This window comes from Epinephelus lanceolatus, chromosome 12, assembly GCF_041903045.1.
Source record: "Epinephelus lanceolatus isolate andai-2023 chromosome 12, ASM4190304v1, whole genome shotgun sequence".
Taxonomy (NCBI): domain Eukaryota; kingdom Metazoa; phylum Chordata; class Actinopteri; order Perciformes; family Serranidae; genus Epinephelus; species Epinephelus lanceolatus.
In genome coordinates this window covers 31,681,417-31,694,953 of record NC_135745.1, presented here as the reverse complement: position 1 = coordinate 31,694,953, position 13,537 = coordinate 31,681,417, and the positions used below count along the sequence as shown (strand labels likewise).

At 40.1% G+C, this 13,537-nt stretch overlaps 2 protein-coding genes across 8 annotated transcripts; one reads left to right on the top strand and one right to left on the bottom strand.

The window, feature by feature from the left end:
• Positions 1-843: 843 nt before the first annotated feature.
• Positions 844-6,485, top strand: ndufa13 (NADH:ubiquinone oxidoreductase subunit A13). Its single transcript, XM_033650091.2, has 5 exons — positions 844-989; positions 3,644-3,722; positions 3,816-3,887; positions 4,001-4,070; positions 6,246-6,485. The coding sequence occupies exons 1-5, from the start codon at positions 896-898 to the stop codon at positions 6,363-6,365; spliced, it is 435 nt and encodes a 144-aa protein (XP_033505982.1). The 5' UTR covers positions 844-895; the 3' UTR covers positions 6,366-6,485.
• A 1,288-nt stretch (positions 6,486-7,773) lies between these two features.
• On the bottom strand, positions 7,774-13,198 carry cirbpa (cold inducible RNA binding protein a). Of its 7 annotated transcripts, none has more exons than XR_004502909.1 (8): positions 13,078-13,198; positions 12,233-12,344; positions 11,998-12,104; positions 11,302-11,437; positions 11,090-11,225; positions 10,936-10,994; positions 8,254-8,345; positions 7,774-8,151 (listed from the first exon to the last, which is right to left on the bottom strand). XR_004502909.1 is itself a non-coding variant. In XM_033650086.2 (7 exons), exons 2-7 carry the CDS (start codon positions 12,330-12,332, stop codon positions 10,373-10,375), a joined length of 552 nt encoding a protein of 183 aa, XP_033505977.1. In that variant the 5' UTR covers positions 12,333-12,344; positions 13,078-13,198; the 3' UTR covers positions 9,417-10,372. The 7 variants fall into 7 exon arrangements, 5 of the variants coding, with proteins under 5 accessions (XP_033505977.1, XP_033505978.1, XP_033505979.1 ...); XR_013492458.1 differs by having other exon boundaries at positions 11,323-11,437; XM_033650086.2 differs by lacking the exons at positions 7,774-8,151; positions 8,254-8,345 and adding an exon at positions 9,417-10,386.
• Between the last annotated feature and the right edge of the window lie 339 nt (positions 13,199-13,537).

Genomic DNA, 13,537 nt, shown 5'->3' with positions numbered 1-13,537 from the left:
CCTCATGATCAGGACATGGGTTGTTGAGTCTTCCCCCTGGCAAAATAAAAATTTCAGTAAGCAAAAATGTATCGTAAAGGTGGATTAGATAACAGTTGGGAAGTGAGGTGAAAACAGGAAAGACAGGTTGCCGAGATCACAGATAAATAGTGAAGAACACAGTGCACAGATGAGACGAAGTGTGTCTGCCAGAAGGCAAACCTCTGTCTCACAAGTAGTCATGTCCTTTAAACATTAAAGTATAAAAATGAATGTGGTAGAATGCAACTAATTACATTTGCTCAAGTACAGTTTGGAAACAGGGTACATGCACTTTAATGTTTCCATCTCCTATTACTTTATACTTACACTCCAATACATTTCAGAGGATATCAACTAATGAAATTTCATTTTGTTAGAGATAAAATTGCCCCACAGGATGTGAAGTAGTTCAAATTAACTCTTCCTCAGCTGCGACATTTCACTACAACAACATAGCTGCTTATACCAAATACAACCCAGTGGAATATAATACAACAATATAACTCTGTAAAGGGACTTTGCTGCATAATGAGTACTTTACTTTTAATACTTAAAGTAATTTTTTTCAACTGTGCAATACTTCTGTACTTCTATTTAGAATTTTAGATGCAGGACTTTCATATGTAATCGAGTATTTTGACCCTGTGGTGTTTATTCACATACATAAAATCTTGAAAGTTGGTTTTAATATAATATAAAAGGTAGTAAAGTTCTTAAAAATAAACTGTCAAGTGCCATAAAATGTATAAAAAAAATTAAGCAGTCGTCGTCCGGACATGTGGGGGCAGTAGAGAGCCACACAGGCTTTTCCGCACGCGAGAAGAAGCGTTCTACAGTGACGTCACCAGCGTGATTGGGAGAAAGCCGGAGGAAGATGGCGGGGTCCAAGGTGAAGCAGGACATGCCTCCTCCGGGAGGCTATGCTGCGTTTGATTATAAGAGAAATCTGCCGAAACGGGGACTCTCTGGTACTCACATTACACACGCAGCTAGCGACACACACGCAAATCCACGCACGAGCTGTTAAATACGCACAGGCTGAATGACATTTAGTACTAGGTAAACGGAGGCTAATGCTAACAGGTTAGCGTCAGTTAGACACACCAGCTAATCTACTAAAATGTAAATATTAAAGTTTTTGGAGTCTCGTTAGTCGTGTCTGTGATATGATGGAACAATATATGTGTCGTTTGACAGTATTACATGGCAGTCAGGAAATGTTTAAGTGGCTAAACTATGTTACTTTGTTCTAAAGGGGAATTAGCTTTATATTTGATGTAATGCAGTTAATTCCACATCTTTACTAAAGCATACAACCTAGTTGTTGCGTGATATTCTTGAGACTTATTATTAAACCTATTGTTTTGGCTGGAACTGGTGTTGCACCCAAATCTGCCCCATCAAATGTTGTGCTGGTGCTGACCAAAGATGAACAAATGACTTTTTTCTACTGATGTTTTTTGCAAGGTTAATACGCACCAGGTCTGCACTGGTACTCACTGCCTCCGATATGAAAGTATATTAATGACAAAATGTTGTAGGGAAAGAAAAATCAAATTGTAACCTAGCCAATCTGAAAGTCAACAAAGAGCTGGATTAGATCTTGGAGCTAGTGAACAGGGCTTGTCACTAACAGTGATCAAACCTGTCAGAGGCAGGTTATTGTTTCTGCAGTCAAACATTTAAAGGTGTAGTGTGTAAGACTTTGTGGCATCTAGCGGTGAGGTCTTGAAATATGTCTTGTGTGCCAACGTGTATGAGAATTACGGTGGCCAAGGTGAAAATGCAAATGTCTTTACCTAGAGCCTGGTTGGTGCTTCTCAAAGTCAAGGAAGGATCCTGAAACGGCGGAATTTTTTAGGAGGATATGTCATGAACGACTGTTCCAATGTCAAGGATCCTTCAGGGGCTGTACACATGTAGCGTTTTCGGCACCCTCAAATTCATTGTTTAAATGAAGCAGCGCTCACAGCATGTCATGTGACGAGGAACAACCACTCACAGCCAACAGATATTCCCTTCTTTCGTAAATACCAGTCTGTGGTAGATATGAAGGAGATGTTAATCATTTAAGTGCAGCGCTACCAGAGCTTCACATCTGTCCTGCAGACATTAGGCCTACACTCAAAAGCACCTGTAAGAAGATCAGTTGTGCACTCATGATTTCAGGTAAACAGGCTATGATGCTGCGCTTGTGACAGTTGCTTAGCAACCCAGACATAACCTCCCACTGTGCTCCTAAAAGCTGGCAAAGAAAAGGCACAAGAGTAGCACTAAACGCGTTTTCCAGGCAGTTAAAGACACAGCATGTGTGTGGCCTCTCAAATTCTACCAAGGAAGGAGTCCTTCCTTCAAAGGAACTTCAAGGATGCATGTGTGTACCCACAATTCTTTGCACATGATTTGCCAAAACTGAAGGCGGGGCCTCTGCAGTGATGCACACCTGGGCATTCACTAGCATGTTACAATGTGTGTTCATTAAATGCTAGGAAGGCGTCTTGCCTTACATCTGCGGGGTCTATCCTATCAAGAAAGCATGCTTGACTTTGAGAAGCACCAAGTGTTTGATTTGTCTGTTCAAGGCTACTGTAGAAACAACATAACAGACTCTTGAGAGGACCCACACCATATGTAGATATACATGGCTCAGTCTAAGGTAATGAAAATACATAAATTCTTAGTGTTAGGTGATTATACACTGATAAAACCATAGCAATGAATATTATATCCCATATCTACCAGAATACATCCCTAAATCCAACACACTGAGCCTTTAAGTTTGAAGTAATTTATTGTCATATGCAAAACAATTACAGCAATCGCTTACAGTCTATCTAAGGCTCCCTCCCACATGCCTACTAAGTATATATGGAAAGAAAACCAGCAAAAACAGGGAATCTGAGACTGATAAAGTGCAAATTACACAATTACACATACAAAAATTACATTTGTTAAGTAGACAGTAATAGCAAAATGAATAAAGTGTAATGTAAGCAGGATTGTAGGAAATGTATATGTGTTAAAGTATATAAAAAGTAGTAGCAATATTTTAGATTTTTATAAACATTAAATATTCAAGACTTTTGTTAACAGGAGCATTTTTCTGCTATAGACTGTAGAGACTACAGAGTTCATGCGTGAGTGTGAAAATGTGAGGCCTGAAACGGAAACACAGCAAATCCTACGCACGAGAAGCTGTAACCAGCTTTTTAAAGTTATTTGTTTGGATTCATTACTTTGTTCAAAAAGTTGTCAGTGGTTGAATGTCAATAATCTTCAACGGATATTCTTTTCAGCACTTTATCTGGTGCAGCGGGTTCTGGCATTGTCATTAAATGGGTGTATAGCTGAGCTGCACTGCCAGAAAAATATTTTTGTTTGTGTCAGTATGATAACAAACTGGTTTTATCCATTGCCAGTATCTGGATGCCTTTCTGTGCAAGCCATGGCTCAGCTATTCAGCCATTTTTTAAATACAGATAACTAAAGATTGATTTATTCCAGCTTTGTAACATTAAAGAATAAACTTGGAAGAGCCCACACTTGAGAACTTAAACTTGATTCATCTGTTGTAAATAACAATGTTGCTTAAACTGTCTCTAATCACGTCTTTAATCAACAGGATATAGCATGTTTGGCATCGGCATCGGCATCATGGTGTTCGGTTACTGGAGGCTGTTTAGCTGGAACAGAGAGAGGAAGTAGGACGATTTTTGTTATTGTGCTTTAGGTTTAAATGTTGGTCACAGTCAGAGACCGAATAATAATTCACAATGACGTGTTTGTGCTTGCAGGCGTTTGCAGATTGAGGAGATGGAGGCCAGGATAGCTCTGATGCCCCTGCTGCAGGCTGAGCATGACCGAATGTAACATTAAAAAATAAAAAATCTACACACATGAACATATTTAGCTTATAAACATGATTGTAACTCCCTCATTCCAGCCTTTATGTAAATAGTTGAATTTCCCTTCTGTCTAGGGCCTTGCGTATGCTGAGGGAAAATCTAGAAGAGGAGGCCATCATCATGAAGGATGTTCCTGGCTGGAAGGTAAAGAAAAGCTGTGACTACACTCCGACATCAACATCACACACTTGCTGTTATCATGCGCTTATTTTGGCTTACTTAAAAGCCTCGTAGGCACTCGCTTATTGCTTAACTTTTAGGTATCTAAAAACATTCACACACAGGATGGTTCACAGGTTTATCACAGCCACTACATTTTTTTTTTTCTAGCCATCAAACATTACTGTAGCTATTCAAGGTAGTTCAAGCTGTGAGGGGCACACACACAAAATTATGTTAATGCTCGTTTGCACCTTTAAGCTTTTTAAGTGACTTAGAAATGCAAACTTTATTTTCATGTGGAATTGAATTAATAGCTTTGAGCAAAACAGGCTTTTTTACAGGCTTTTTTAATGCCACTTGGAATATAATTTAAGAACAAAGAAGGACATGGCATGGTGGTGAGGAGGGTAGAACAGAACTGGTGAATACCTGCCGTTTGTTGGCAAAATTTTCTCAGCGATTTTTTTTATGATTCTCACTCCTCTCGGTTCTAACCTTGCTGAGTTTGAAAACCTTTTGCATCAGGTACGCCAAGCATTATATGCATTGCCTTGTGCGTGCACAGCCAAAATTCAATAGCCAGTACTCACTCAATTATTTCTCCCCCATGTTGTGTAGGGTACAGTGACAGCTAGCTAGCATATAGTGTAACCTCTGCTCTGAGCATCCTGGCCAGAAACAAAATATGAGTGCTGTCGGTTCCACCATCATGATGTGGTGATGTCAGTGCAACAGACATTTGGGAGATAATTTTAAAGAAAGATGCAGACAAATATTTCGACATTTTAGCATTTTTAGACTTTTGAAACATTGATTTAAGGCATTTTAATACCAATTAAGACCTTTTTTATAGATCAATGAATTCAGTGCCTTTTAGACTTTTTTAGGATCCACGGGAACCCTGAGATACTCTGATGAGCCACTATATTAAAACCACTGGTAGATGAAGTGGTTAACATTGATTGTCTTGTTACAGTACAATGTTCTGCAGGGAAACCTCAGGTCCTGGCATTCATGTGGACGCCACATGAAACACACAACCCAATAAACCACTGTTGCAGAACAAGTACCCTCCCTCATGGCAACAGTACTCCCCAGTGGAGGTGGCCCCCCAGCAGGAAAATGCACCATGCCACATCATAAAAACTGCTCAGGAATGGCCCAAGGAACGTGACAAAGAGCTCAAGGCGCCAACTTGACCTCTAAATTCTCCAGATCCCAGTCTGATTGAGCATCCATGGGGCGTGCTGGTAGCCAAGAGGTGTCCCTGATCCATGGTGAGGCCTCCATGGATCGCACTTGACTCTGCTTTAGTGTCTTGGCACCGGGTCATTGGTGGCTGATCCTTTGAGTGTTGTGAGTTGTGAGGAGTGCGGGAGTGTCCCATAGATGCTCGATCAGATTGGGATCTGGGGTGTTTGGAGACCAGGTGGAGGCCTTGAGTGTTTTGAGCTGTGGCATGGCTCATTTTTCTCCATCAGGGAGTGCCGTTGCTATGAGGGGGTGTAGTGGTCTGCAGCTGTGTTTGAGTGGGTGAAGCATGTTAGTGGCATCCACATGAATCCCAGGACTCAAAGACTCCCATCAGAGCATCGCATTGTAACAAGATGATCACAGTTATTCACTTCATCTGTCAGTGGTTTTAATATTGTGGCTGATGGATGTTTATTTCATGTCTTATTATCAAAAAGCACTGATCCGAACATTTTCAACCCACTTTTACTGAAAAGTGTAGGTTTGAGTCACCACATCGCAACAATTCATAATAGTTTACTATGAGCTGTTGAAAATTAGGATTCAGCTGATGTTAAAAAACAGGATAGAAGCCATAAGAGTGCATTAAAATCTGTAAAATGATAACTTCTACGGTAGCAATATTTATTTTGAAACACTACTCTTTAGCCATCGATATAATCTCTTCTTGTCCATGAGTGGAGAATATAACTGTATAAAAACAATCCTTACACACTGAAGCTGCTCCTCAGTTTGAAATGGCAATAACACATGCAATCTTTATTTCAGCAGGAGCGCTTGGAACTTATTTCTATTTTATGTATTGGTAGTAATAATTCAAGTTAAATATCAGATCCAGATGCTGGTCAACACTATTTGTCTTTGTACTGATAAGAACCGTTTGTCTCGTTAACGCCCGTGCAGGTCGGTGAGAGCACCTTCCACACAGACCGCTGGGTCGCCCCTATGACAGAAGAGCTGTTCAACCTCCGGCCCCGCGAAGAGCTCCTGCACAAGCGTTACGGCTTCTTGTCGTACGTCTAAATATGTACGTTGTCCCGAGCTCCACCACCTTCCACAGCCGGCACCACATGGACCTGAGCCCCCGCTCAATTCAGCTTGTAAATGTTCAATATTAAAGTAATTTTTTTTTTCTGTACCTCATCCTGGTTTTTCTGGCTTTGTTTCACTTTGGATTGAATGTCACAGCTCATCTACCTCCCAGTGGTCAAACGTACATTTACTGATACTTTTAGAGTTGCATCTTATGCTATAGTGTTTATGGTTAGTAGATACTTTTCAGGTTCACATTTTCATCTGTAACAAAAGAGCTTGTAACAGTGGTTACCAACTGGTGGGTCGCAGGTGTGTTCTGAATGGACCGCAGGTGACTCGCAAACATGTCAAGTTGTAAAAATACACTTATTTTTGAAGTAGTGAATTTCCAGCACAAGCTTTTATTTTGAATTACCGTTTCCTGTTGGGGAGAGAGTGATTAATAGACAGATACATGACAGAAAGCAAACTAGCTCAATGACATGGCCAAACACAAGTATGACGCTGAACTTATTAAACTGTGTGGACCATGAACTGATGACTGAAGAAATCTGGACCCTGTGACTGGACCAGTTGGGAAAAATCAAACTATCCAAAATTACATCAAACAAAATAAGCTCCACCTTGACCAGCTGTATTAAAATGCTGTTAACATGAACAATCAGGTATAGGGATGCAGTAATTATATATTACACATAAAGGGGCTTTTCAGAAAAATATACAAGGTAATTTTGCTTAGAGGTATTATGGGATGATGAAAAGTTGGTTGCCATGAGTTAAGTGATGGATACTGAACATTTGAAATGTGGCACGCAAGTGTTTTTCACATTGTTTCTAAGGGTGACATGAATGCTTTGATGGCAATTTCCAAATAGGTATATGAATGCTCCCTATTTCTACACCATTACCCCAAATAGACTGTATATTAACTACTTCAACATGATCCACTATGCATCAACATTGTATTTTGGCTGATGGATACACTAACAAGATGTTAGAAAAGTCCAGTCTCTCTCTTTCAAATTTACAAAGACCTCCACAAGTGCCAGATGTGCCAAAGGAAACCAGCCTGTATTATAAATACACAGCCAACAGTTTTCAGATTAATCAATATCTCAAGTATCAGTACCCCAAAACTGGTATTGAACCTCAATGTTGGCTTTTTTTTTTTTTTTTTTTTTTTAAGTGTTTTGCACTGGTCAGGAGATAAGTGTCTGAAAATGTTTCAAAGCAGGCACACTGATAAGTTTTAAAACCACTGCTACATCTTCAACCTTGTTTTTATCTGTGAAACACTTTGTAACATTCCCAAATAATTAAATAGCATTAAAGACATGAACAAATATCACCCAAGTCACATATTCTGGCAATTATAAGAGTAAAGAAAACACGTGGGTTATGATTGCTGAAATTTTATTTTTGAAATTGCAATTCATACAGATAAGTCAGCAGAGTAGTACTGAAGTGTCAACTGAATGACTGCATTAAAATGATTAACAGTGCTACACACTTGATGTGGGCCCATTGCTTGAAAAGGACATCTTGTCACATTCAAACAAGAACAGTCAAGAAATGTTCAGTCACTGTTGTGCAGCTCTCATTTTGCCTGTTTTTTCCTCCTCTCTGGGACCTTTGAATACCGTGGCCCTTACATTTGAAAAATGTTTTACAGGCAAGTTAATGTTTGATATTCAAAGGTCATGAACTTTTACTTGGCAGGATCGTGGCAGGTTCCTCCCATGTAGCCACTGCTTACAGCTGCGCCACGTTGGACCTGAAACAAGGCAGTGAGATTGTAATCAGCTGGGTGAATTTTGACTGCACCAGTTAAAACATGTAGGCGACATTGTTTTGTAATAATTACATAAGAGTTTACCTGAGCACTGGATCTGCGTCCATCTCTGCCATCTAAAGCCGGATACTTAAGCTGTGAGGAGATCAACCGAAGCCTCAGACAGCCAGTTCAGTCTAAAGAAAAAGATAAAGAGGTGGGTTAAACCTGGAAAACAACATCTGACACAAGTCAATCACAAAATGCATGCAACACTATTTGAGTCTGAAACTCACCGCTTATTCATATGTAAGGGTACAAAGAAAAACTGAGTACAGTCTAGACACCTTACACATCAATTAGGACTGCTGTGGGACATTACTGGAGCAAATTTGAGGACTAATGCAGTGAACAGAAGTGGACTGAGCACAATACTACCCATGACTTAGAGGCCAATGCTTTTTTTTGGTGGACTCAGGAAGTGGAGTACTACAATCCAGACGAGCTTCACAGAAACATTTTCTCAATGAACTTTCCAATCGGGGAAGAGGCCATGGCATGTTGTAGGCGACATCTGAAGCAGGGGACTAAAAACAACGACTAACTTGAAGGTATTCATGGAAACAATGAGAACTGAGTTTGAAGGATGTGAGCAAAGCAAAAGGAGATTTTTACCTCACGTGCATTGGCCTACTTTCTCCACATATGACCTAGGCAAGAGAGCAGCTTTCATCTCTGATGAGCACTTGTTGGAAGGCGCAACACTTCACTCTCCAAGGACTTGTTGGTTTTTGAAGTAGCTGACCTCTTGAACGTAATGAAGCATTAACATGACCAGACACCGGCTGTTGTTTTCCCAGCATGACCATGTGCCACTTTAGGGATTCATTAGTCAAATGACACTACAGGCTGGAGCTAAATACACTAAAAAGATGCCTGACACATCTGGCTAGTTGATGGTTTTTAGACATGTACATCACACTGGGCCAAAAACCATCTTTAATTCTGAAATCTTAGATTAGAGGGCAGCTTGTGGACTGGAAGTGGACTTTAAACTACACCCAATTACAGCTTATTCCTCCATTGTTTTATCAGGATAACTTAGACTAAACTGCCAATTTATAATTGCCCACCACAGAAATCCATGTGTGATCTCAGTGCTTCGAGCAGTTGACGTGGTTCTCACGCAGCATTACAGTAACATATGAGCCTACAGCTCTCAGCTTAACTCCCCCATGCGGTAATTTTGAAAGGCAAAAGAATCAAGATTATTTTCCACAGTCTGTTTAATAGGCTCCATGAAGCCAAACTGACAAAGAAAAAAAACGATCATACAAAGAACATAAAGTACAAAACTGTTCCCGGTTGAGATATTACTTTGGGGAAACGAAGTTACATTTTTCGATCACTTAAACAAGATTAGTCCATTTTACAGCACATTGAAAATGCAGATGTTGAGCAGAGCACAGAAGATACCTTGGACAGACTGTAGCATGCTGCAATTTGCAACTTCATGAACAGCCGGCCACTTCGGATGTGTAGTTCACCAGTCTGAAAGGAATTCACTCTTTTGGGAAATTGAACATACAGGAGCCTCAGCTAGACTAAGTTTTTACTAGTAAAAGGAATTTAGCATTAAATCCCCCAAAAGTCTGTTTTAAGAGTAACTGGATCTCTTTCCTCACTCAGTTTAAAACCTGGCAAGAGGTAGGTCGGCCACAGAGACTGAGAGGGGAAATAAGTAAAGAAAAAAAACAAAACCAAAAAAAAAAAAAAAAAAAACAGAAGCCCCATCGGATATTTCAGTATAAAAGAAAAAAAAACTAAAGGAATCAAAAATTCAGGAAACACTTTAACGTGCTGGATAAAAAGTCTACAGCGATGGTAGTAGCTGTTCAACGAAAAGCCATGTGGAGAGCCGTTGTTCAATCCCCAAAGTGGGACTTGACAGTACTCATCAGATTACACAGATGCCTTTTTAGTTAACAAACGACCTTTGAGGAATAAAGATGCCCAATCAGCAAGGTAAGAGTCTTGAACTATAATTTGTAACATGGTTTGTTAAGGAATGACCAAAACTCAGGGCTACATTTTTTGAAGATGCTTGAGCTACTACAACAGAACTACAAAAACTAAGGTCAGCAATAACACGTGGACATTTTTCTTGAGGAGCGCATCTTTGAAATACAGCCAGCCAAGTGATGATCTTGAATCAGGGAGATGTTTACTCGTGTGTAGCTGAGGATAAGAAGTGGGCACACAGGTAAAGACACTGAAAGTTCCAACACTGGAGTTTCACAACATCCCCCTCAACCCACCAGACAGTCCATAAACCCTCCCTCAATTTTTTTTTTGCACAAGGGGCTCCATCCGCTGGAGACATAAGCAACATCAGATTAAGTTACATTTGTTTAAAATAGTTCTGCCAGCCTCTTTAATCAGAGTGGGACTGGGGGAGGGGGGAGCAAAATTTGGAAACCGCATAAAGAGGCATCAAGTTGGGCTCTGGGACAAAACTGAGGGACATACATTATACAAGTCTTTGTATGTTGGGGCTGTAAAGTTCTTCTAATTTAATGTATGACGTCTAGTGTGACATGTACCACAAACAATATGTCTAACTGAATTAGATGTAATGTTACAAGTACTTTGGTATGTCCGTGTAACGCATTTTAAGTCATTAACAATCTGAATGCAAGTTTATTAGATGTCTTTAAAAAATTTTGAAAATGACAGCCCCAACATAAGTCTACATACACAGTACAAATGCATATCATTCATGCTTACCATAGCTGTCGTATCCATCTCGGTAGGATCCAGAGCGCTCACCATATCCACCCTGACCCCTGGAAAGAGTGCAACAAGATTTAATATAATTGCATCACATTTTGCGCAAGCAACATTGTCAGGGAGTCCTGTATGTGGCTTCACAAATCCTTACCTATTTTCTCTGTAGCTGGAGTAGCCACCGCTATTCCTGTACTGGCCGCCGCCACCGCCGCCAAACCTGCCCTCATTACCGAAGCTTCTCTCGCCATAACCCCTGTCATAACTCCTCTCTCCGTTGTATCCACCTCCTGAGACAAAGATATTATTTAGCAAAATATTTATATGAAGCAGTGGAATGGTACAAACGCAGACACTAGTGTCCACCTCTGGAGTAACCTCGTCCACCTCTCCCACGCCCGCCGAATCCACCTCGCTGTCCTCTTGGGCCTGACCCGAACCCTCTGTTGGATCGTCCTCCCTTGCCTGCTTCATCCACACGGATCGCCCGTCCATCTAGAGTCTTCCAAAAAAAAGAAAAAGAAAAAAAAAGTTATTTACATATGTTTTACAGACGCAATATCTAATGAATAAACTACAACTATTACTGTTTGATATGGTGATTATCTCACAATGGCTTAGTTATCATAAGGGTTGAGGGTTAGGGATCACCTAGCCTGTGCATACAATCCTTGCCAATTTAAAGAGAAAGAATTGAAACCAAAGCAAAACATATATTATTAATATGCCACATTTCTTTTAACATAATATGGACCAACTAAAATGACAGGGTGTCTACAATTAACGATTCCCAAAAAAAAGGAATTTTTTTTTTTTTAAAAAAAAGGATAAATTAATTTAGATCAAATGTAGTAACTAAACCCTTAAATTCTAGTTAAAGACCATTTAGTGGACTTAAGGACAACAGACACCCTGGACAAATACATACTAATGTGCACAGATGAGCACATGTGAATACCTAATGTTTATGCAATGGATTAAAATGAACAATTTCGGTATAAATTAGAAACGTAAGTGTTCAAATAAAACGAAATTGTGTTTTATCGTGTTGTGTTGATTTACTTTGCCGTTCATGCCCTCCAGTGCGTCTTTAGCGTCGTCGCAGTTGTCGTATTTCACAAAGCCGAAACCGCGAGACCTCCCCGTCTCTTTGTCTCTGATCACGTCCACTGATGGACAAAAAAAGCCAACAGTTAAATTTTATTACAAACATTTCCAGAGGTTAAAAACAATCAGTGTGAGGACATCAATCATTTATAGCCCCCCCGAAATTACGCAGATGCGTTCAGGGACTTACCCTTTTCGATGGTTCCATATTTGCCGAAGGCCGCGGCAAGAGACTCCTCGTTGGTCTCAAAGCTCAGCCCTCCGATGAATAATTTACCCTCGTCCGACATCTTTTTTTATAGCTAGGAACAAACAAAGCCAGAAAAAAATTATTAACAATTCCATCCGGAAAACAGCCCCCGTTAACAAACATCCGCAAATACCGCACACGCAACACGAAAAGTAGGTCAGCGGCCATCACAATCTGTGTATGGTTATTTTTGATCAAAACAGTTTCCCCTCCTCTGCGTGGTTCAGCAATACAATTAATCAGACGTAAACTTAGAAACATCTCGGTATTTTGTTATAAGTGTGTTTTCTGCATGTATTTACAACAAATTGCCGCCAATGGTCAACACAAATCGAGCTATGGCCTGGGGCCTACAAACGTGGTACCGTTAGCTAGCGGATTATGTGGCTAGCATTTTTCTTTTCGGCGCCATTTTGTAGCACCTAGCTCATTCGGCTCACTTTTGTTTCGCTGACCGACATCGACGACAGCTTCATACGCGGCTGAGTGCCTTTTAATCTTGGTTACATAACGGTAACTGTTACGATACACAAATGCAACAATGCTAAACCCCACTCTGTTTTAAACGTGTTTCCATCGTAAAAGAAACACAATGCAATTCATTGTATAACGGTTTCATTATTGTGTTCGCGACTTGATTTTTAAAGAGTAGCATTAAAAACGTAAAGTCAGGAAAACAGCAAACATGTTGAAAATGCCTTGTAAATACAGATGCAAGCGAACATGTGTAATTCAAACAACATAGACCATTAAAGACAATGAAAAAGAGTATTGAAAATAATTACCTCTTCACTGGCAGGAGTCTGAAGCGGACACGCGGAGCTGCAGGTCGAATGAGGGAGTGAAGAAGGAGCGCTACGCTTTTTACCGCGGTGACGTCTTCTTCTGTTGCTTTATGAACGGTCACAGAGAGACATGATGAGTCCACAGCGCCACCATGTGTACTGTTAATGTAACACCATGGTCGCTCTTGTCCATTCTGTTGACCTATGTATGGATATGATATACCAACTCTCAAGAGCCAAAAACCATGTTAAAGATCCAGGACTTGTTCAGTAACCACTGTGGACTGGTCAATATGCGGATTTCGTCACATTATGTTAATCGGCCCTTTTACTTCATAGGTACCTCTTTTATATTATAAGCAATGTGCCTTTAAAAAAACAAAATCTTATTCACTATTTAGGTAGTAAATCTTTATTATACTGTGTATATATTGTAAATAGTCTTGTGTGTACAGTAGCC